Source organism: Naumovozyma dairenensis, chromosome 7 (genome assembly GCF_000227115.2).
Source record: "Naumovozyma dairenensis CBS 421 chromosome 7, complete genome".
NCBI classification, from domain to species: Eukaryota; Fungi; Ascomycota; class Saccharomycetes; order Saccharomycetales; family Saccharomycetaceae; genus Naumovozyma; species Naumovozyma dairenensis.
The window spans coordinates 950,026-974,136 of record NC_016485.2 but is presented as its reverse complement, the minus strand read 5'-3'; the positions used below and the strand labels follow the sequence as shown (position 1 = coordinate 974,136).

At 36.5% G+C, this 24,111-nt stretch overlaps 10 protein-coding genes and 1 non-coding gene across 11 annotated transcripts; 5 read left to right on the top strand and 6 right to left on the bottom strand.

Annotated features, from left to right (window-relative positions):
- Positions 1-608: 608 nt before the first annotated feature.
- Positions 609-680, top strand: NDAI0Gtrna11G. The gene has a single exon. It is a non-coding gene; the product is annotated as a tRNA-Gly (tRNA).
- Positions 681-5,520: 4,840 nt separating this feature from the next.
- On the bottom strand, positions 5,521-5,994 carry NDAI0G04080 (cyclin family protein; the record flags this gene model as incomplete). Its single annotated transcript, XM_003980020.1, has 1 exon — positions 5,521-5,994. The coding sequence occupies one exon, from the start codon at positions 5,992-5,994 to the stop codon at positions 5,521-5,523; it is 474 nt and encodes a 157-aa protein (XP_003980069.1).
- A 1,668-nt stretch (positions 5,995-7,662) lies between these two features.
- SHR5 (Shr5p) lies at positions 7,663-8,514 on the bottom strand (the record flags this gene model as incomplete). Its single annotated transcript, XM_003980019.1, has 1 exon — positions 7,663-8,514. The coding sequence occupies one exon, from the start codon at positions 8,512-8,514 to the stop codon at positions 7,663-7,665; it is 852 nt and encodes a 283-aa protein (XP_003980068.1).
- Positions 8,515-8,895: 381 nt separating this feature from the next.
- Positions 8,896-9,528, top strand: MDY2 (Mdy2p; the record flags this gene model as incomplete). Its single annotated transcript, XM_003671378.2, has 1 exon — positions 8,896-9,528. One exon carries the CDS (start codon positions 8,896-8,898, stop codon positions 9,526-9,528), a length of 633 nt encoding a protein of 210 aa, XP_003671426.2.
- A 144-nt stretch (positions 9,529-9,672) lies between these two features.
- MSB4 (Rab GTPase-activating protein MSB4) lies at positions 9,673-11,469 on the bottom strand (the record flags this gene model as incomplete). The annotated part of the gene is made up of 1 exon (XM_003671377.2): positions 9,673-11,469. One exon carries the CDS (start codon positions 11,467-11,469, stop codon positions 9,673-9,675), a length of 1,797 nt encoding a protein of 598 aa, XP_003671425.2.
- Positions 11,470-11,995: 526 nt separating this feature from the next.
- Positions 11,996-12,493, top strand: PTH4 (Pth4p; the record flags this gene model as incomplete). The annotated part of the gene is made up of 1 exon (XM_003671376.2): positions 11,996-12,493. One exon carries the CDS (start codon positions 11,996-11,998, stop codon positions 12,491-12,493), a length of 498 nt encoding a protein of 165 aa, XP_003671424.2.
- A 507-nt stretch (positions 12,494-13,000) lies between these two features.
- PAP2 (non-canonical poly(A) polymerase PAP2) lies at positions 13,001-14,749 on the bottom strand (the record flags this gene model as incomplete). Its single annotated transcript, XM_003671375.2, has 1 exon — positions 13,001-14,749. The coding sequence occupies one exon, from the start codon at positions 14,747-14,749 to the stop codon at positions 13,001-13,003; it is 1,749 nt and encodes a 582-aa protein (XP_003671423.2).
- A 754-nt stretch (positions 14,750-15,503) lies between these two features.
- On the bottom strand, positions 15,504-16,685 carry MSN1 (Msn1p; the record flags this gene model as incomplete). Its single annotated transcript, XM_003671374.2, has 1 exon — positions 15,504-16,685. The coding sequence occupies one exon, from the start codon at positions 16,683-16,685 to the stop codon at positions 15,504-15,506; it is 1,182 nt and encodes a 393-aa protein (XP_003671422.2).
- Positions 16,686-18,837: 2,152 nt separating this feature from the next.
- On the bottom strand, positions 18,838-20,721 carry RRI2 (Rri2p; the record flags this gene model as incomplete). Its single annotated transcript, XM_003671373.2, has 1 exon — positions 18,838-20,721. One exon carries the CDS (start codon positions 20,719-20,721, stop codon positions 18,838-18,840), a length of 1,884 nt encoding a protein of 627 aa, XP_003671421.2.
- A 532-nt stretch (positions 20,722-21,253) lies between these two features.
- On the top strand, positions 21,254-22,163 carry RPL18A (60S ribosomal protein eL18; the record flags this gene model as incomplete). The annotated part of the gene is made up of 2 exons (XM_003671372.2): positions 21,254-21,365; positions 21,715-22,163. 2 exons carry the CDS (start codon positions 21,254-21,256, stop codon positions 22,161-22,163), a joined length of 561 nt encoding a protein of 186 aa, XP_003671420.2.
- Positions 22,164-22,923: 760 nt separating this feature from the next.
- RPS19A (40S ribosomal protein eS19) lies at positions 22,924-23,825 on the top strand (the record flags this gene model as incomplete). The annotated part of the gene is made up of 2 exons (XM_003671371.2): positions 22,924-22,943; positions 23,411-23,825. The coding sequence occupies 2 exons, from the start codon at positions 22,924-22,926 to the stop codon at positions 23,823-23,825; spliced, it is 435 nt and encodes a 144-aa protein (XP_003671419.2).
- Positions 23,826-24,111: the final 286 nt, after the last annotated feature.

Sequence of the window (24,111 nt, the reverse complement as noted above, 5' to 3'; positions counted from 1 at the left end):
ATTTCCAGTAGCATCCAAAGGGTATATGTAATTCCGTAGCAGCAATCAGTTACTACGCACCATCTATTGATCCTCAAATCTTAACAACCCTTGCGGTCAGGGTGCAACTTTAAACGCTACCATATTCGAAGCATATTGCTTTTTAGGGAATATAACATATTAAACCATATATTGGATGCAGATTAGACTGCAGGACCTGACCTTATAGGTAGATTCGTTGCAGAATTGCTCCTCCCCGTCCTAGGACAGGAGAGTAATATATATTATACACTTTACATATGGAATAAAAATTTTCTTATATAGAAAACATATATCGTGTTGTACGAAACCACGTGTCTGTACACTATGTGCCAGATACATTATAATTCCGACACTACAACTCTCTAAGAGCTCGTACACAACCTGCAGGATTACACTATCTACAATAGGATAACCCCGCACTAAAGATCTCGTTTCTACTCCTTGTTAGTCTTACTAACCACAGGCTATGAATCCTCTTTGATCTGACGATACACCATCAGCGACCGATATTAGATATCCGTGACATCATTGACGGGTAGTAAAGTCCGACTTCCAAAGTTCACTCACTACAATACACTAAGAGAAGAGGGCGGTTAGTGTAGTGGTTATCATTCCACCCTTCCAAGGTGGAGACACGGGTTCGATTCTCGTACCGCTCATTTTTTTGGTTTTAACAAAACTATAATATAGTATAAATTTAATTGTGCTCGAACATTATTCAAGATAAAGGTACTATTACTACTCTATGGTAAAGGTCAAGACATCCAGTTTGCTACAAAGCCTTCTATAACAGACACAAACTGATTACCAAATATAAAAGGAACCCGAGTGAGTATTGGCACGACCCGACGCGATTGATGAATACCAAATTAGTCAATCAATTCATATGCCAACGATAAAACTATGATCTCGTATTATCTATTCAACCATCGACAGAATATATGGACCCATAACTCGAAGTATCGATTTCTCTTTCTCCTGTTTTTATTTTTATGTTATTATTTTTTATATGCATTTTATTTAGTATTTATATTTAAGAAACCGAACTCTTTTACATACATTAAAAGGAGGATATTAAATTACTCTTATTAAACTTCATATTTAGCACTAATCTTAATCTACAATGGAATCTTACAGTTATAATAATACAGGGTTAACTGGAACAGTTGCTTCCGAGTGAATTGACAACATGACAGTTATTTATACCGTGACACGAATCTTCTAATAATATTCTATTTATTGCTCAATAATCTACGTATATATATATATATATATATATATAGTAAAAAACCTTTCTAGCTGTAGGTTTTAGGCATACCGCTTCTTTTCTTTCGGTTTTTAGTGCAAACCCAAACTTGAGAACTTCGTTCGGACGAACTTCCTCTGTAAGTGACTTTGTAGCTAGCGAAAGGGGAATATAACTATTAAATTGTGTGGAATATTATGGGGGAGGATAGGTATCAGAGAGAATATTAGACTACTCCTAAGATTATTCATTAGTAGCTAGAAAGAGCTCGAAGGCAAGCATAGATTAATCAATTAACACCTAGCCCATTATATATTAATTATGTAGTGTGAACTTCATAACATATTAATAACAACTAAAAGAGCAATGTTGAAAACTTAAGGGTATATGTGTGACGAATTCCAATCATTTTCTTGTCTACCCAAACCCAGGCACCTACTTACGTATACTTCATGGTACAAGAACAACCCGGTTACCATGACACTAGTGCTTCCTCAACAGACTTATTGCTGCTTTCCCAGATTCTAAAAATGTTTGACGACAGTTGTTTCACTGATAAGATTTCTGAGTTGATTATGTATATGCATAAGTTGTACGCTCGTTTTAGTATCTTCCATAATTACGTACTGACATAACTAAAAATAATTACATTTCACTCTGCTAAATTAGTAGGGAGAGTCTCAACTTAATGCTAGGCATAGTGGTTAAATTTGCCCGCCACCCGGCTGGGCTGAAGGTGTCTTTTTTTTAATAAGTTTCGGGCAAAAATAGGGGACCTAAGCAAAGCATTTGTTCAGAATTTTTTAGGGCATAAAAGTCAATCATTATTTATCTTGACTACTGATATAGACCGGGATATTACTGTTATATATGAATAAATATGTATGGATACAAAGGGTACAACTATATGACACACAATACAAGCAGGCCTGGGACGGATTAGGATTAATGGATTGAAAAAGCAAGGATTGGGCGTGAAAATTTTGAAAAAAAGGTAGGGTAGAAATCAAATTTTATGGATTGAGAGCTGGGTTGGTCTATTCTGGCCATGGATTGGGGCATGGATTGAAAAAAAAATTGCAAAATAGTAGTCGTATAATATGATTTTTATAGGATTTTCTCATAAATTATATAATAAAAAAAATGGATTGGATTAGGATAGACTTTGGGTTAGGATAGGATTAGGACTGGATTTAAGATTTTCACTAGGGAATAAAAAAGGTAGGGTATGCCCAAAATCCCTTAGGATAGACCAAAAATCCTATCCGTCCCAGGCCTGTATACAAGTTCCTTTGCAAGAGGACATAAACCAGTTGTTAAACCTCATTTAGACGTAAAGTATTTCTGAGATCACCTGTTTGAATTGAGACATCTTCGGGCAATTCTTTTTGAGTAGATTGCCCATAGGAGTCCTACGGTAGGACAGGGCCACTTGGGCATCCTCTTGAAAAATTTCGCGCCCCCTCCCCTCCCCATAAGCTTAGTTGAGAGGGTTTTCATCATCTCAATATCTCAGATGAGTTTTCTAGTTTTTCCGTACTGGCCTGGTTCGGTCCAGCAAAACACTGTACTGCCATTTTCTTCTAAGCTTTGAAACAAAAAAAGAAGGGTTTTCGAACCATCACAACACTAATGTACCGTACTATGAACGGAACATTTTCACAAGTATTTCCCTATTAGGTAATGTATTCACTTTTCTAGCGTGTTTGGACCTGGTTTTTCCATACGTAATATTACCGGACTTGCTTTTCCTAAGAAACTAACGCAGTCCCTGAATCTGAATTTTCCAGTCGGAAGCTGTAGCAAACCATTGTACGCATGTATCTCCCAAAGTACATTGGACGTAGAATTTCCTAGAATTTAATCGAAACAATCGGCACCGCCACAATGACATTGTCACAGAAGAATCTATGTAGGAAATTCATCGATTTACTTTCTTTGAACTGAGGAAACCATCGCTATCATAATAAACCCTATACCAAATATTAATACGTACGTACTACGTACTGACGTAGTGCTTCTATTCTTGGACAATGACCACGTATTACTGGCGCCATTGTGATTTTGGGTAAACTGCAAAGAGAGAACGGTGCTGTACTTGTCACATATGCGTTTATTCATATAAAGGCAACGATAATGAATTGTCTTTTCTGTTTTCTGTTCCTGTTGTCCGTTGTTATTTTCATTTGAGAACCTCTTAATTTATTTCCTCTAAATAACTGCTCCATACGTGGTTAAAATTAAAAGCCTCCATAATGTCAGAAACAAAAGAAGAACAAGTCTCAGTCCCACAAGTAGATGAACAAACACAAGAAGTAGTTGAACAACAGAATGCAGACGTGCCAACGAAAAATGAAGACATCAAAGCAGAATCCTTAGAGCAAAATACTGGAGCTACAGAAAGTAAAGAACCTGAAGTTCCAGCTCCAGAAGAAAAGGCAGAACCCTCTAAAAACGCCCAAACGGCGGAAAAGAAACCAAGCTTTTTTAAGAGATGCAAGCAAAAGCTTTCTGCTATTTTTTAAGTTTTGGCGCTAAAATAGTCTCATTCGCTTTTTTCATCCATTGTTATATTTCTACAATTTTAATAAGTAATAAGTAATATGCAAATAAATAATGGAAAGATTATAATTTTTACTTTCATTAAGATAAAAATCATATATAAGTGCAAATATGGCCGATATGTTGCAAAAGGGATTTCACGATTTTAGAACTCCCATTAAGTAATATACTTCATGCCTGAAATAACTTCTGGCATCCTCGCTAGAGGACATATTGATACGTCAAGCTATCGACTAGGAAAGAGATATTCCCTGCGATGGTATGGCTCACCATATGGCAAAAAGATGAGCAGTCTATTCAGTAATACAAGAATACAACCGTCGGTGTGATTCTATGGTCTATGTAAATAGTTAACATTACGAATGGCCTTAACATGCTCTCCATTTCTTCGCCTCTAGTGACCCACTTTATATTAACTAATTGACTATGTTAGGCGTAACTTACTTCTTCTTGATAGTTCAGGATTATGCTTTAATACGGTCATATATGAAATATAGCTCTAGTTTCAGTTACTTATTTTATATAAGAAGCAGAGAGGATATTAAAGTGAATACTCAAGGATTCTAAGATTAATAACGTTCTCTTAAGTAGCTTCGGTTACAAATGTGTCATTAGTAGTTCTTGAAAGGATCGTCAAGCTTTGGGTGTCACATATGCGGGTTTTACACTTTAATATGCTCCTTGTTATACTTCGTCAGGGCACAACTAGTATTCAACCTATAGTATCCCATACTTAAACCAATAAACCTAGCAATGAGTTAAAGCTACTAAATCAATGTCAAGTATCGTCGATGAAACAAATTACAATGCTGACGGAATACATAAGTCAAATAAATTGCGGAGGTGTACGAATGTATTAAAGTAGGCCCTCTACAGTTATAGCTTAGTTGATATAGTTGAAGAATAGAACAATGAAATCCTACATCTAGATAATTATTTTATGGACCCAACCTTTACGAAGCACTAAAACGCGGGGTTAATAGTTCAGAACCTATAGTTTAGAGGAACTGGGTATAGAAACTTTTTCGCTGTAAGAGATACTGGAGTATATCCCTTCTCAGAGACCGCATAATACACAGCATACTCCATTTTATATCGCTTGTAGAAGTGTTTCCTTCATGATCTTAGCAAGTACGTAGTAGGTTATTTTCATCATTTCATTTCCTTCTTACGTAGTGAAGTGACAGACTTTACCCTACATCAGAGACTTCACTAGCTGTGATGTACGGGGTTTAATCATTTCAAAGTTCAAAAGTTCGGTGCTGGTAGTTAACTCAATCATCGAAACGGCACTCCCCGTGAACAGTGTTCGCACGGGCACTCCATTTCAGACTTGTATAATAAGCTCCTTACTGTGTATTATGCATACAAACATCCGTACACCACGCGTGTATTACTTTTCTTAAAGATGTATTCCCCTGTGCATGTGTTTATTACTCATGAATGATCGAGTTTTCAGACCAGTTAGTGTTGGCCCAGGAAAAGTGTATTCACAGTAAATCAAAACCGTTATAAAAAGTTCAAAATCTCCTTTTCCTCCTAAGCCCAAGCTTGCCCCGGTCTTTCGGACTCCCGTTCAGAACGTAATTACCTATACTTTCCCGGGAATATTTCCTATCCAAGCATGGGCTTCTCGAGAAGTTGGCAATAAGGTCGCTTTATAACGATTCAGTATGTTAACATACCTACATTTAGCAAATTTCTAATATCAATAACAGACTCTGCAGAGCACTCTGGGAGAAACATCCCGGCGGCCCTATATTCTTGTCTGATATTCGATATGTACGTCTGTGAGGTTTATAGGTTATTTGGAGAACGTTCTTTACTTTTTGTTTTTGTAGGATTATATGTTTTAAATCTTGAGAAATTGGCTCCAATAAGGGATTCAATACAGAAAAAAATTCTGTACTTTTAATCAACAAATTATAATCTAGCAAGTTCATCATTTCCTTCTCCATTGCCACTAGGTCTTGAAGCGTAAAATAGTCTCCACTATAATCGACCCATTGTCTAAAAGAAGGTGCTGCCTCATTATGGAATTTACAGCTCAAAATAAGAGAAGATAAAAACAAACGGTGTAATGTGGAAGGAAGACATATTGCGTCTCTAGGGATAATACTACTTAACCGGGCTACGTAGCAGACCGTTGCCAACACTGTTGGCATGTTGACTGTCGAACACCGTATTGTCCTTCGAATAAATTGTTTAATAGAAGGAAGCTTTTTTTTGGTCCCTTGCTCGTTAGTTACGCAGTTTTTTTATGATGAGGTAATATCTTAATTGTACTTCTTGTAAGAAGTTCAATTATTGGCTCAGTTACAGGTGTGTTCATCAGGATTCTCAAAGCATTTCTATCTTGAGACATTATTGTTTTCAAAGAAACTCCCTTTGTTGGTTACTCATATCGAAGGAGCAAAAAGATACCTCTGCATATAGATAGCCCTGAAAAATATAAATGTTTATGTCTTCATTATTAAGTAGGGCTATTTATATAATTGTGAAGTCATACTGCAATACCTGTATGCTTAGAATGGCTATTGTTAACTTTGCTAATCTGGCTGAAAAATATTAGAGGTGTTTCAAGAAGGTGCAGTGCTTGTTAGCCAACTTTTAACTGCCTATAATTATTCACTGAATATGTTACCGACGTGCTATGTATTAACATAAGGGTAGTGTCGAGACGGTTTTTCCGCCATCGAATTATCCTACTCAAAATTTCCTGACTTTCCTTTTTTTTTTTTTTACTTTGGTTACTAACCGTCCAAGCATTAACAAACAGCGTACAGACATTTTCTTCTAAAGGTTCAACCAAATAAAAGAAGGTTTTCGAGGCTGGAAAACCTTAAGTTAAGAGTCCTAGGTCAATGGCATCGGACGGACCATTTAGACCCATTACGTGAAACTATTATGTCCTTTACCGTACAAGTTTAATGTACGTAGAGATAAAAAGCCGATTCTTTTTCAGCAGTTAAAAATAACTGTAGGGACATTCAACGAACAAAATATTACCTACGTACTATTACATTTGTACCCAAAGGCCACTAGGCTGGGTTGGGCCTCTTTTTGAAAAAAGATGCTCTCATAGTAAAGTGAAAGTTTTGAAGAAGCCCAGCTGGGATTCTACACCAAAAACCGGGTTGCCCGTTATTTTGTGGTAGAAGCCCCCAAATTTCGTAACAAACAATCTCAATCCTTTAGCGACACTCTATATTTGTTTCTAATTGAAACCTACATACTCTAAGAACCCCAATATTCTTACTAGATTTTTTTAGGAACCCCAAAGCGAACCTTCCAAAACACCTCAACCCCAGCTGGGCACGGGGTTTACGTAATGACCCATCCGTGCCTAAAGGCGACGCTAACACTACCGGCATAAACTTTAAGAACGATAAATAAGCAACTTTTACTTGACGTCCATAAAAACTTTAAAAATCTTATTGAAGTGCTGTAAGCTAATTAACGTCGGTTTTAAGTTCGTTTATAGAGCACCAAATATATTTCAAAACAAAATAGGGATGTGGTACCCTTACAAAGCCTACAATACACGCAGCTTTACAATATAAGTAGAATACATAGGTTCGATCAAATAATTGACAAAATACGAACATTTCGTACGTATGTATGCTCAGTATGATAGAAAAATACATGTTAAGTATAGAAACCACGATCCAATATAAACAGAAGAATACTACTTAGCCTAAAACCTGACGTTTTTGTGGCGAAGATAATTTTGCCAGAGAAACATCAGGAGACATTTGTGGAATATCGACTTGGTGACCTAATGCAACCTATAGAACTGTAGCACTTACGAAAAGTTATAGTATCATGCTAACCTATGCTATCTTACCATCCGGTAACGGAGGCATGGGAATCTGGAAATCTAGAGAGAGGTAACCACTCCTTCGAGGTGATATAATCTGTATACCTTGACTTTTAAATAGCGGTGTTTGATTAACTTGTTCGACGTAAAGTTCCAAACTAAATAGTTTCCTATTCGGACATATATACTTTGAAAGCCACGACCATATACCCAACGTCAACGATCCCAGAACCACATCTAGAATGTTATACCAACTATAAACCTGAAAACTATATGCCAATATATCGTTGATATCTTTAACAATTTCTTCATACCGTGCCTGCGTTATATATGACGAGAGTGGGCTAATTGAATTGCATCCAAAAACTTGGTCATCATCGTAGATGCCTCTTGGAATGAACATTTCTTCATCATTTTCACTGGTGAAAGCAGCTGGTTCAAATCCTGGCAGTACTGTGCTAAAATATGGAGAACCTAACGAAGCTTCGAAATTTCTTGGAATTCTTACTATTCTTGTACGTTTAAATGCCTCAGAACAGCTGGGGACATATACGTTTGGAAAATGTGTAATACTTATAGCATGCAAGAAATCATGCTCTTTTAAACAGCCTGGGTCCTTATAGTCTGCGTAAAATGTTTCTGAAAATTCGTGGTAGTTGAAGAATTGAGGAGCATCATCCTCCTTCCCTTTCGGGGTTTCTACAGTACCAGGTGGTATGGATGTACCGTTGGCTTCACTTTGGTCTAGCTCACTGGCAACATGCTCGATGTGTGCCTTCCCTTCAATATTGCTTGAAGAGTATTTTGAAAAGTTGGCGCTACTGATTGAATTTGATTGGACTTTCTGTGCGTTATGATTTCCCATTATTTATCAAATAACTAAAGGAAGGACTTTCAATTAGTGAACCAGGTTCAATCCGTTCTTACAAATGGAGAAAGGTCTTTTTAGATTAGGTATTTGGAGAAACTAAGTTATAACTGCGTCAAACCGCGTGAATATGGTGTAATTAAATACGTATGTATCACATATTTTCTGTTCCTTAGATTATACCTGTAGTCTAGGATTGCCGGTTTGCAACTTTGAGGTTAAATCGGTTCATCCCGCGAGTCAACTGGTGAACCGAATATGCAATTTTAGACTTGTAAAGTTAGAAATTGTAGTCCATAGATAAAGTACTTACTAAGAATACCCTTCATTTTGTCGCAAACCCATCATCGACAACATACCAGTATATAACGGAGCCTGATGTCTTCTGCAGAACAAGAATTTGTGTCTAAATTCCTCACACTTACCAACCTCTCGGAATCGTTGTTACCTGGTAACTACCAAAAGCCTTTGCAAGAAATTGTTTCGTTGGGTGTCCCATTACCAGCTTTGAAGTACAAATATGATCCAAAAAGATTTAATAATGCTCTGAATAAAGAGAACCACGGTGCTCTTTCCACCTCCCCCGTAACTCTAACTTTGAAAAGTATTAGACCTCCGAAATTTTTATTAAGCAAAGAATTCAACACGAATGATACAATTCATCAGGTCAAGCAGTTTATTATTGGTAAAACTGATATTGGCAACGAAGGTGAATTAAAACTATTACAAAAAGGGAAAGTTTTGCATGATGGCATGCTCTTATTAGATTTAGGCACGAATAATGCGGTTATTAATGTTCTGGTTTCAAGACAATCACCATCATCTATATCTATTGGGACACCTGTCGGGAAAATTCCTATAGAAAGAAAATCTTTAGATAATGAAAAGCCTCAGGAGGTCTCTGTCCCCTGGGAGGATATCAGAACACTGTTAAAAGCGAAGTTTAATAGCGATGTAGATGCCGATGAAGTTCTTGCAAGATTGAAGAAAGGGTGGGATATGGCGAAATGAAGGTACAACGTAAAAAGGACCGCCATTTAACTCGTGGGAATGATATTTCATAACAATAAACATTATATAAATATACTCAAATCCTACTATATGGTAACAGACCTGTATATTTTCATAGCAAAAATAAAAGGCTTTCTATAGATTTCAGAAGCTGGTTGTCTTCTTTAACTTTTTGACAGTTTCTTTGATATTTCTATAACTATTGAACTTCCAAGCATTTTTCTTGTTATATCGCTCCTTGTTGAATTCGTAGGTTGCACTACGTGTGTTTGCATAGGTTGAAGCGAATGGTATAGTGGGGTATTCCTCACCCGCAGCAACGGCATCTTTTATTGCGCTTATTTCCAACATTCCCTTAAATTTACTTCTCTGTGACCTGATATATTCGCGACATGCATCAATTTCTTGCTGGTCTAGACTATTAAATGTCAGTTTCTTCGCCAAAAGGTTCCTCTCGAAAAATAAATTAGGGTCAAGAAGAGTTCCTGGGAGGTTCTGGATCAGATGCGTTATTTGCATGCAGATCTCCTCTGGGTGATCATTTTCTCTAATATTTTTAGAAACTTTAGATCGCCCATTTTTCTGGTTAAAAAAAATTATACCTTGCATATTGTTCTTTNNCCCCAGCAATTCATATTCGCCTAACTTTAAAATAGCCAACGTGCTTTTGAAGAGAAAATGAGAACTCTCATAAAATAGACAGTCCCATATTCTTAAAGTTGTTTCAATTGGAAGTATTCCGGTAAAACAACTCATGAACCAGCTTGATGTGCACAATGTAATCTGTGGTATTTCAGTAACTTTTGAGTTTCGTAAAAATTGCTCTTTTCTTTCTCTTTTATTACCTATCGGTCTATGCAACGTATCTTCTCGGAAAGAATTTCTGTCAATTTGGATCCAAAGTTCAGGTAAGTACTCCTTTATGCATAGTAACAAAACGCCCTGGTCTCTACTAACGCCTTCTAAATCCAAAGAATATACATCAGGTAGGTATATGTTAGTGATTATGACTAGCATCCAAAAGGTTCGCTCTTCATCCATAAATAATAAGAGTAACCCAGCAAGAAAATTCATTGATTGGCAATAACCGATCTTTCTATCATAAAGGGCAAAAGCAGTTAAAACGTCCCGTAATGATACTATAAGTGGTGGCTGCTTTTGAAATTGTTCCCGCTGAAAATGTATGTTATCAGGAAAAGTTCGATTTAAATCACGTTCAATTATCTCAATATCATCCAATAAATGATGCTGTTGTTGGTCATGATCTCTCAATTTCTCAACCTCGGAAAGAAGGTCGGCATAGACACCAATATTTTCCTCCAAGATATGTTGTCCGTTAGCGAAGTACCACCAAGCATTTCCTCTCCATTCTGCAGGAATTCCTTTTCTAACATAGTTTTTCAACTCTTCATCTCTAGGTGGGAACTTTTCAGGATTATCATTCGGTATGTCGAAATTTCTGTTCTGTAGGAATTGTACCCATTTCACTTTCTGCCGCGCACAATACAATGAATAGCCTGCCCACCATTTTTCATATTCTTCTTTAGAAATCTTTGTAGTCTGTTTTCTAAATCCATATCTATCAAAATCCTCAGGTTTGTACGATATGGGTAGCTTTGTAGTTATTAGAGAAGTTAGTTCACTTTCTGCTTCGTCCATATAATCTTCGCCGTCACTTTCTTCCAGGTGAGTTGCATTATCAGTATAAAGTTCGATAATATCTGGTATAGCACTAAATTGTCTTGTCAGTATTTCATCTGAAAGTTCTTTTTGAGCTGAGCATCCTGGATCAATCGACGATATGCCATTTTGCCTTTTGCTATAGATAAGGGAATCAACACCTTTGCTTTTAATTTGTCTCTGGAATATGGAAGTACAGAAATCATCACTCCTCAAGAGAGTTCCTACGAAAGCTCCATAAGGATGGCCATCTGAAATCATTGGAATTGAGTATGATCGATATGGCTAGAGTAATAAATACGATTAGTGAAAAATCAATTAATGGATGGCTGAAGAATACGAGGAATTGTCGGCAGCATGTCTTAGGGAAATAGATGAATAAATTCGTCTCGAGCATCTGCTCTTTGTGGCCTGCAGCGTCTTATTTTTTATTTACATTCATATCAGTTACGTATACTTATCGCTTTACTTCAATTAAAAATTTCAACTCCGAGACGGAAACTCTCAAGAACGCCAAAAAGTAGTCTACGTACGTGAAGAACATCTTGAACAATATCTTAATTTCAAGTAAAGTACTAAATATGTTTGAATGTTGGACAGGCTTTTTTTTATATATGTCCCCTCTTTCTACTAAGTTGCTGGCAAGAATAGTTATCCACAAGGTTCTTAACAGTGGGATGTGACCATATTGGCCTTGTTAGTAATAGACAACTGATAAATTATACACCAGAGTACCTTAAATTATCGACCGGGTATTTCATCAAGGAAGAGATATTTCACACACATTATGAATATATTGAACCGGCATCTGTTTCAGAAGGTCAAGTATCGATGGTTTTCAACGATTAATGGCCGCGACATTCAAATATATAAGAAAGCAAAAGAATGGATGGAAAATCTATCGCCCGCAACTATCCCGCTAGATACTTTCCAGGTAAGGTTCGATAGGTCAAGTGGACCTGGAGGACAGAAAGTGAATAAGACTAGCAGTAAATGTACGATGACGCTCCGCAACTTAAGAGACTGTCAGCTCATCCCTTTTGAAATCAAAAAGTTAATTATTGAAAAGCCGTTGCGGCACTACAAGAAAACTACCGATTCCATAGTTATCCAGTCAGATACGTTTCGGTCAAGAGAAAAGAACAAGCAATTGTGTCTCAACAAACTAATTGAAGAGATCAAAAATGTGTGCTCTTTTCCTTCAGAGACGGCACCAAGTACGTTAAAAAATGGGATGAAATCAAAAGGCGTAGTAACGAAGGAAGGATACGACAAAAGAAATTAAATAGTAGTAGAAAGAGAGAAAGAGCTAAGATACAGGATAATCTGTTTTGACAAACGTAGGTTTGATAATATAATTATTATACTATATATACTTCCCAATGAATAATTATTCATTATTCCACTTATATATTAATGAATGATAAAGTTTAGAGTACATATTCATTAATCTATAATGATGGTTATATTATATATAATTTACTTCTTGTTGATAGTACAGGGTTATCTATTAATACGCTTAGTATAATATATAAGTTTTTAGTTACATATTTTATATAATAAGCAGAGAGGAGGATAAGGTAAATACCCAAAGGTTATAAGTTCGGTAACGTTCTCTGAGCAGCTTCAGTTGCAAAGTTCTTATTAGTAAGGATCGTCAAGCTTGGCGTGTCACACAAGCGGGTAACACATTTCATTATGATCCTCGTTATACATGATCAGGGTACAATCCGTATTCAGATCATACTATCCCATCCTGAAGTCTGTGCCCACGTAGGTTTCCCTGAATAGCCTAACAGTCAAGGGGATTATAATCATCATTATTTTCTTGCTCACCGGGTATAGCTATAGGTGTTGTTAGCGGTGTGGCAGCTATTATATTATCGCGTTGAGCATTAATTTTTACTACGCCTCTGCTTTCTTTTTTCTTAAGCATTGGCTTCTGCTTCTTGAGAGGCGGTTCTTCGACGATATAAATATCATCTTTTTCATCATTGGTATCATCAGTTGACTCAATAAATTCTTCGCGTACTATTGTACTACGTTTCTTGTGGTAATTCTCATTTTCAATGATCGCTTTATTAATGACTAGACTACGCTCATCCTTAAAATCTCTCTGTTTACCTCTATATTTGATGACATTTCCCAGTACACTTTTCCCAATTCTTTCCTTAAACGATGCTGTATCTAGTTCAAAACATCTATTCGTCAAGAGATCAAACGCGCCAGCGAATGCCTTCTTTATGTCACGTAAATTAAACGATCCTCGACTGATGTTGTTTGTTGCATCACCAGGATCTTGTATAGCTAAGGAAAAGGAACTTCGCAGTTGCTGTAAACCTTTCCAATCTGATTTTGGTAGGTATATTGGATAACCATTAGCGGTGGTTATCGCTATGTCATCGTAACCAAAATTCTTCCCATAGAGTTCAAAGAACTCAACTAACAAAACTCCCAAATTTTCCATTGGGTCAATTTCGTTCGAGATGATCCGTGGATGCATTTGTAGAAACGAGAATACAAGACATATGATACTAAAACCTCCCAACCCCCCTGTATGGACGTTGTTCAACCTTCGTGCATGTAAAAACTGTTTGACAATAAGCGTTATTTCTCGTAGGCCAGGTGTGTCATTTAACCACTCTCTTATAAGTTTTGCTGCTTCCAACCCATTTATTCTTTCGAACGAAACGTCTATATGAATTTTGGAACGTGGATCGATAAATTTAATAATAGGAACTCGAGCCTTTGCTATAACTTCTATATCAGTTGCAAGTCCTCTTTTCTTCAAGAAATTCGCTAATGCATACAAACTACTTCTGCTATCCTTGTCACCTTTCTCACTAATTATAACACAATCAATATCAGATCCGGGTAAATAAAGGTCTGTAGCATATGATCCAAATACATGCAAATTAGCGTCATTCCAAAAATGATTGACAGCATCACGGATTCGGCCAATTGTATCATTACGTTCCTTAATCTCCTCCTTGCTTGGTGAAATGTAAGAGACAAAGTCTCTGATTTCCATAGTTAACCAATCAGCAATTTCTTTCTGTTTGGAGTGATCATGATTGATTATCCAGGGATAATCTGTTGTAAGAAGTTTCGCAGTATGAGTGGTATCGACACTGGAACTCACACCGTCGCTAATAGGTTTCTTTGTTGGTTGCGCTTTTACTTTATCTGTAGCTTCTTCATCTGAACTTGAATTTGACAGCGCTATGAAGTCCTCGTTTGAAGCCAAGAGGTTGACTTTTAACTGTGGGGCAACGTTCGATATTTCAGAAGACTGTGGATTATCGTAATGTCCATCATAGTCATCATACCCTTCAGTATCTGAAACATCATCAAGAACGACGATATCATCCATAGTTGTTCGTTCAATGTGATTCTTGTCATTGCCTAATGCATCTTGTGATCTTTTTGGTGCTTTTCTTGACTTTCTTGATTTTTTCGGATTTTTGGCCTTCTTGAATTTGGTTGTATTGGAGGTAGATTGAATCAAATTTGATGGATTGGCGAGATTGTTTTTCTCCATTTTTTTATTCAATATGATTTCTTATGATACTCTGTAAAAATTACCGACAAAACGCTGAACATTGAAACCAATAATTTCCCAAACAAAACTTTTAGATGGGAATATTGTATATTGATAGTTAATAGGCCTTTCTTCTAGTTGCGTGAAAGTGGCTGCTGAAGTGATTGTTTATTGTTCCAGCGCGTATCAAATGCTGAAGATAATGTTACCTCAGAGTCTGCGTAATGTTTTATATACCTTGATGTCACGTTGAAGAATCCGTCGGGCAGCAACTGTAATGTCACTTACCTAACGCTAAATGAAAATGCATAGAGCGCCTTTACAGAGAAAAATGACATATGTAGACTTTGCTCTCATGTAGCATTGTATAAGTATGAGGTATAACCAGTTCTGAAGACGTAGCCTGGGATTTATGTTATAAAATATATATGCTATTAATATAGAAAGATGCTCATACACGTTCTATCGAGATGGACACGAACAAAAGCCCTCGACGTTACATATGCAGTTATTATCAAAGAATTGGCTATTCGTACAATCTAGCACGTTATTTTGCAAATACATTCTTGAACGTATACTCTTCCAAGCAGCAATATATATTTATCTGTTAAGAAATTTTTTTTCATAAGAGTATAGCACGGTTTCGATCATAGTTATTAGCACCCCCGTAGATAGCTTCTTCCACCCGGGTCAATAGTTGTATTTACCTTCTTGTTAATATTACAATTTTTCTTTTATTTTTTGATATTTCGTTTTAATTAAGGCTGTCCTTAAGAATGTCTGGTATATTGTTACTGTGGCATAGCCAGCCAATCGGTTGTTTGGTACCTTTTGTGCTATCAATAATTCTGCAGTTTTCTAAAATATCGACCACTCTTTCTAGGCTGTATCCCTTTTCCAATCCACTTTCTATTGCTTTCCATAACACTTTCCTTCGTGAATACCGCCTATTAACAGCTGCATCTCGTCTCCAATTTGTCTGGTAAATGGCATCCATATATTTTATGGATGGATGCCCATGTATGCCTTCAGTGTATTCTTTCCAAAGGTCCAAAACCGAATTCGGTGATTTTAGGAACTCGAAGGGGCCTATATATATTTTTCTTTTCTTTTTGTGTCCTTTCTTCGTTCTATATTGTTCCTCTTCTTCAAGAGACTGATTTGAAATTTCATGACGAGCTGTGAGAAGCTCGTTTTTACCGTTATTCCCATTGTTATTACCGATACCATTATTATTGGAGCTGTTATTGAATATCACCTCTGAAGATATTGATGGGGAGCTTTCCGAGATATTACCCTCTGGTTCATTTAGTAAGTTGGGAGGCCGACTTAAAGAAGGGTGCGATAGTTGATTAAAGTTACCATACGATAATACTGGCCCTCGGAAAACTACCGATGGCTGGTATCCTTGATGCGGTTGTTGCTGATTTTGTGGCGCCCGCGGTTGCTCTCCCTCTTGTTGTGTAGTTCCTTGTGTTTCCTGGTGTGCAAATCCTTGATTTTTAATGGCGTTCTCTGTCGTTTGAGCAGAGACAGGGGCATTAGTAGTTCCATTCTTATTATTACTTATTATGTCATCAAACAAAACATCGGCAGGAATGTTACTATTACCATCATAGGGTCGACCTCCATTGGAAAATATATCTGAAGTGTCTGTTTGATGAATCGAATTAGTATCCATCGATGATATTCCATGTATAGTTGTTGACAGTTTTTCCTTTATCATTTCAGCATGTCGAAATTGATCGTTCAGTAGTGTAGAGATTACTGAATTCAGCTCTATTATTTGCTGTTGTTGAGAATTCATTACTATGTCATATTTCTTGAAATGTTGATCTAGCCTTCCACTTAGTGCATGGAACATTCCTTCAAACATCGCCATTCTCCTTTCCAAATCAGCCACTCGACTAATAAGTATTGCGTCCTCTTTATTCATAGTGAGTACTACACAGTTCTAAGACCCTTCACCTTCTTTACCTACCTGTCCTCGAGAAGAGCACCACTCTAAGCAACTGGTACAAGTAGTGAAATTTTAGAGGTTGAAATTGCCGTTGACGTCGAATTGTTAATTGTTTCTTTGCGGGGAAGGTGCTTACCATGCGACATAAAAAGGGTTTCAAAAAGGTGCGCACGTAAGCCGCTCATGAATTTCCGGTAAACAAGCGCATTATCTTTTTTTTTCGATATGTATTTCTCGATATCTAAATACGTAAAACGTTTAAACGAAGATTGTATAACGTTAACCGCTGGCTGTTAGCTAGTTTCCTTAAAGAGGTATGTACATAAGGATACAAACACTTAATTAGAAAAAAATACATTAAGTCATTGAATCAATTACATTGATTATAAAGTTCTTGGACTATTTCGATTATATATTTCTCGTACAAAATACTCCTCGCCAATTTATTCTTCTCCCTTGTCTTTCATTTTATTAAGCTTATAATAAAGCTACAACAGCAATGGCGGCAAAAGAACCCAAACCTTTCAAAGCAAGTTTTTCAGCGCCACCTTCGAAGGATGAAATACTCTGTGCGGTGGAAGCTTCAATGGAAGTTACACTGGCTTTAGCCACAGTGGAAGAAGCACCTGCAGGTGGGACAGTAGTAGTGGTGACACTGGTTGGAGCAGCAACAGGGGTTTTACTGTCGGTACAAAGAGTACCGGAACAAAATGTTTCTGTCTTTTTGACGACGACTTGACTAGATTGTGTGACAACAATGACACTATCAGCAGCTGCAACTGATGAGATGATTAAAGATGCGATGGCAGCGATTGAATACTTCATTTTGTTTTTAAATTTTTTTTGGAGAATAAGTCCTTGAATGCGAGCTCTTTGTATACTGCTACAACAGAAGAAGTTGATCTCGATAAAAAACGTCCATAATTCTGACAGAACGCAAAAAGCTTTTATATAGAAGAGGATTAAAAGACAGCTTGTCAATATGTATTAAATATTATCTACTTTGGGTTACTTGGCTGCAAGTTAGTCATTTATTTCCGGTGTACGTAAAACTTTATTTGAAATTAAGGAGTATTAAATAGGCAGAGAGCTTTATGTACTTACGCGAAATGCATAAAATGCCTACTTTTATTTACATACTCACCTACTATATTTGGTAGTAGATTTATAGTTTACAGAAAAGTAGCCGGTAGCATTACCCTTACACTATGTTGTCTGGCATACAGTCAATGGTCCACTTAGATGGGTTGGAAATTCTTTGGCCACGAAATTTAAGGGGGTTAGTCTTAAACTTTATGATTTACCCCCACCCCCCTTTCGTACGAAAAGGGAAGGGAACTGCTAAAAGGCAAGTCTCGCGTGATGAATTTTGTTAGTTCTCCTTCTAAGTTCATTTGCCATACTGGATAATAGACCGTATAAGGGCGGCTCGGCATCTTAACTGTATTAGGTAACAGTACGTGCATCAATAGGCCTGGTAAAGTAAGTTGGAGTGATATTGGGCCATATGATATGGCGAATACCCTTTTAAGGTTTCTTCAAAATACTTGGTACTACGTCTCTACTCCCTAGTACTCTTAAAGGGACCTTATGCATTTGTGCATTTCCTCTCCGGTCTATCTACGTGCTTTTCTCCAAGAGACCAGACTTGTCCGAGCTTTAACAAGGATTTACCAACTAAGAAATTTTTTCAACCTGATTTTAATTTGCCAAGCTCATAAAGCGAGTATGGTTTGCCGAACAGAACTGAATGTCCCACCTGGGTACATTCGTGGAGAAATTTATAGGATGTGCTTATGTACGTACATAGAATGATCGTCTAATAACCATCATTATAAGTTGTAATTTACAACTGTAATCTTCGTATGACATAAGTAACGCTACAGAACTGCAACGTACTTAGCCATAAGAAAGCTAAGAAAAAGATATGTAGCCATAATGGACGTACGTAGTTACGTTCAAATTGGTCAATTCAATTCAGGCTCATCATTCCTTGATGACATGGTCTCTCTCCCATATCATAATATAACTCTATTCGAATCTATAGGGGCATTCCACTATAGCATCTGGTTTGCATGAATAAACTAGATCTGGGGAAAGCCTAGGAAAGAGCTTTCCATCTAAAGTTTTAATCGTGGATTCTAGGCGCCATTAAATCTACTAAGTTCATATATTTGTCTGTAAACTTCATATCTTTGGGATAAAGCTTATTAAAGGATTTGTGCTGGGCATTATCTATATAAATGATATTCTCTCTCGCTTCCTTCAAGGCTTCGAAAAACTCAGTTATATTACTTTTCTTTGTGAGCTTACGTGGAACTGTGAACAGCCCGACATTGTTGGCATATTCAAAGTCTGATAAACTTGCGAGAGATTCACATTCTTTCGCTTCAGCTGGTTTCCGTTTATTTTGGTTCATCAGTCTAAAACTTTCTTTACCGTACATTGTCAGTTGTTTTTTATACATAGCTCCGAAATAGACTAAATCTTTTCTGAGATCTAATTTATAAAATACCATGGCTTCCCCCTTTAGTATGGACTGCATTAGTAGTGTAAGTATATCATCCCTAGTAGGCACCTTATATTCGTTAAGTTTCAATTTATTTTCCAGATCAGGGATCGAAATGCAGGAGTATACAACGGCAATTTTAGTCCATAACACCAATGATTGAGCCAATTCATAGATATCACTTACCAGATGATGCAGGATAAAATTTATTTCTTTCATGCAGTTTAGAGAGTTAAAGAGCCCCATTAAATCTAAATTCATAAAATTTACATAAATTAATTGAATATTGTCGATTATGTCTTGGTTTCCAAGGATTCTCACTTGCTCAAATTCAAATGGATCAAGTTCTTCCTTACCAACCTTCAATAAAATCATGCTCGTAAAAGTAAAGCCAGCTAATATTATATCATGAAATAAATGTGGCGTCTTGTCTTGATTTCTACCAAGTTCCTCTAAGTGCTTCAATGATCTAAGAAAAGCTTCGCGGGCCTCCCTCATTCTCCAAAAGACCGATGTCTGTATAGAACTATTGATATCTGGACGTTTGGTCATCAGTAACATGATACCTTGGGAAAAATGTAGTATTAGCATCACTTCCGGCGTTTGTGAAACTGACAAAGATTTGGAGGCCAACTTGTCTAAAATACTAATAGATTCCTTAAAATATCCAGCTTCTTTAATGTCACCAGCTTTCAAAAATTCCAATATATAACACTGCAATATAACAGTAGTGATCTCGATTTTTAAATCTTCGGTATATTTTTCAGTCTCATTATCGATGACCCGTATACTCCTTAGAGACGACAAATCACTTTCACTATAATAACCGGTTGTCAAACAGTCGTACCATATAGACGAAACTCGTCCTTTAACTTGAAGTAAGGGAACAAATTTTTTATGCAAGCAGGATGAATTAAGAAAAATAGATACAATTGCTGATTGTAATTCCATTCTTAATTTCACGGCCGAACAGTCCAAACTACCTAAATCAAATAAAAATATCCTACTGTTACTATAAAATAATGTAGTAAAGGTATTACCCAAATTTTTTGCCAGGTTATTGGTATCATGATCGTCATTGTTCACTGCTATAAAGTCACATAGGCATTCGCAGGTCCGTATAATCTCAGACACGATCTGACCTGACATTCCATTGTACGGAATTTCATTTATCCAACAGGAGATTATTTGATTCAGAGCTTGAAAGCCAAACTGGATAATTACAGGTTCTTTATCATCGGGTAGTATATCAATGACAGTTTTATAAACATCTATGAACTGTTCCCTTGCTTTCTCGAATTCTCTATCATCCAAGAAGGCCAACCCGGTATTATATGCGTACTCGATGTTAGGAAAGTATCTAGTAGTTTCAGTTTCTTTTGAGCTACCTACTGTATGGTGCTCCTGTTGGCCTTCGTCACTCTCAAAAGCAATGTCATCTATATTCATGCTTTCGTCATCCGACATCATGAAATCATCGTAGTCTTCATATTCTTCAGGCATTTTTGTCGTTATCGTTCTCTTTACTTGTAAACAGCAAAACTAAGAGATCATTGGTGGTACACACAAGTGTTGGATAAGGTTAAATCTGTGACGATAATGGCCTACCGCTCTATAATAAGATGATTTACATATAAAACTCACGTTAATTGAACTCTCGTTAGGTGTGTAGCTTACGTACATATCTGTACCGTAGTCCACTATTAAGAAAACGGAGTTCCCAGGTCGTATTTAAGACTGTTTTTTTCCCTTAGTACATTTTTGAAAAATTAGTCGATGTATGGGTTTATCTTATATTATACATATATATTTTTTCCGATAGAAAATTCAGAGTTGGCCGACAAACAATAAGATGGAGAACAGTGTATCATTTCTTTTCCTACCGTACGTAGCTACTGCCATTTGTGAATTTTCAGCCTAGTGATGGGTGCCGCTCTATAATCATTTTTACCTCATGAGATATTAAAACATTAAAAATTTAGAGACATTAGAGTTATTAACAACACCACTAAGCCATAGAACACCAAGATTCACCATGGGTATTGATCACACTAGCAAGCAACATAAGAGATCTGGTCACAGAACCGCTCCAAAGTCCGACAATGTCTACTTGAAGATGTTAGTCAAGCTATATTCTTTCTTAGCTCGTATGTTAACCCCAATGTCATTGCGAAAGATAAGAAGAAGGATTCTGTTACACATTTGACAACCATCGCCTTGAGCGTATTATCTGAGGCATTTAAATGTTTTATTAAAAAATATATTCATTGTGTTAGATGATTATGCCAAGTTAATAATGGTACAAAAAAACACTCTTTGTATTTCAAACTATAAAGAAGTTCTGCGAGTGCAAATACTTTGTATTATGTGCGGCAAAGAAAGTGAGCAGAATCATATTCTAATTATTGGATATTACGATTAGAATTATTTTAAGAACCTTCGGAATTACTAACATTTGATAACAATAATTTTTTATTTGTTATTTTCTTTCAATAGGTCGTACTGATGCTCCATTCAACAAGGTTGTTTTGAAGTCTTTGTTTATGTCTAAGATTAACAGACCACCTGTCTCTGTCTCTAGAATTGCTAGAGGTTTGAAGCAAGAAGGTTCTGCTAACAAGACCATTGTTGTTGTTGGTACCGTTACTGATGACGCTAGAGTCTTCGAACTACCAAAGACTACTGTTGCTGCTTTGAGATTCACTGCTGGTGCCAGAGCTAGAATCATTAAGGCCGGTGGTGAATGTATCACTTTAGATCAATTAGCTGTCAGGGCTCCAAAGGGTCAAAACACTTTGATTTTGAGAGGTCCAAGAAACTCCAGAGAAGCTGTTAGACACTTCGGTATGGGTCCACACAAGAACAAGGCTCCAAGAATCCTTTCTAAGGGTAGAAAGTTCGAAAGAGGTAGAGGTAAGAGAAGATCCTTGGGTTTCAAGGTGTAAGTTAGGTAGTTTTTTTAACACTCTCTTTAAAACTATGTATAATTTATCATCTTTAATTGAATAACTTTTCATTCGTATCCTCCTTTGTTTTGCATCTATGTTCTAGTGTTCGTTTCGGATTTCTAATGAAACTCGCATATGAGCAAAGTAAGCCTATTAAAATAATCTTTCTAGTTCAGTACCCGAACACCGAATAAAGATAAAGCATACCTGGAGCCTTAACACGAAATACAAATCTCTTGAAATTATCGTTTTAAATTGGTTCTATATCCTACACATTTACGGGTTATTCAAAGAGGGTAAAGAAATTGTTGTAGAAATACATGTCCCTCCAATATTTCCGTACTTTCTCATATTATGTACATGGAACTGATTATGTAATAGACGGTTATTTTTCTAGTATTTATTTTATGAACAATAGTTACTATGTATTTTAGCAAGGATAATATCAGCGAAAGTTTTTAGGACGTTTTAACATCCGTACATTATCTAAATAACACCCATGCATTAACAACTTTAATTTAGGAGATATCTTGAACTTTTATAACTTTGAAGCCAGGATTACCGAGCGAGCTAGATTTCATACCTAAATGGAGTAAGCGTCACCCGCAGCCTAACGTTTAGATATTGCCCTGCCTGAGAATAGGCAGAACTTTGAAGTAGAGGCAGGTAAAAGAGGTATTAGTAGTATATTGGCTTTTATTTCGCAATTAACAACCTGAGGAGATATTTCAAACCAAGAGAAATTAACAGAACAAAGATGCCAGGTGTTTCCGTTAGGTATGTAATATACCATTTGAAGATTGATAGAGGGAAGTTTGACCGTCCAGCTGCAAGAAAGTCGCAAGATAATATATGATAAAAGATGACAGATACACCCACAGTTATTCTGAAATTGGTGAATTGGTGATTTAAAAGAAGTTTAGACTAAATGACAGACCAATAGTAATATATAAAAAGAACAAGCTGGTTCAAAGTGGGTGCAGATCTGTCTAAAATTACTCGTTGAAGAAGACAGTACACTGAATGAATCAGAAATCTGTGTTTAATTACCAAATACTCTATGAGATAAAACTGTAGAATTGTACTTAAAAAAACCGGCGAACAACAAGATAAAATTACGAACACCATTGGTGTCTTAAGAGATCATTGCAGGAAACTTCTTTATATCTAAAATGCAAACGATTTGAATGAGATTATACTAACATAAACTAATATTAATACTATTAATATTATTATTACTTCAGAGACGTTGCTGCTCAAGATTTCATCAACGCTTATGCCTCTTTCTTGCAAAGACAAGGTAAATTAGAAGTTCCAGGTTATGTTGACATTGTCAAGACCTCATCTGGTAACGAAATGCCACCACAAGATTCCGAAGGTTGGTTCTACAAGCGTGCTGCTTCTGTTGCCAGACACATCTACTTGAGAAAACAAGTTGGTGTTGGTAAATTGAACAAATTGTACGGTGGTGCCAAGAGCAGAGGTGTTAGACCATACAAGCACATTGATGCTTCTGGTTCCGTTAACAGAAAGGTTCTACAAGCTTTAGAAAAGATTGGTGTTGTTGAAATCTCTCCAAAGGGTGGTAGAAGAATCTCTGAAAATGGACAAAGAGATTTAGATCGTATCGCCGCTCAAACTTTGGAAGAAGAAGAATAAATAAATGTAAAACTTCTAAAAACACTAGATATTGTGTAATTTTTTTATTGTATTTTTCCCCTCCTGTCATTTAAAATATAAAATTTGAAATTTATTACTTAATAAAAAAGTGTATAGGATAGACATGTAACTTTATGTACGATTTGGGTTGATGGCAGAAAGAATATTTCATCTGCTGCCCCCATTGAAGTGTACAAGATTTGGCTAACTATATTGACATATTTGGCTAACTATATTGAAATATTTGGTTATAGAATCGATGCTTAGAATATCCTCGTAGTTCCAG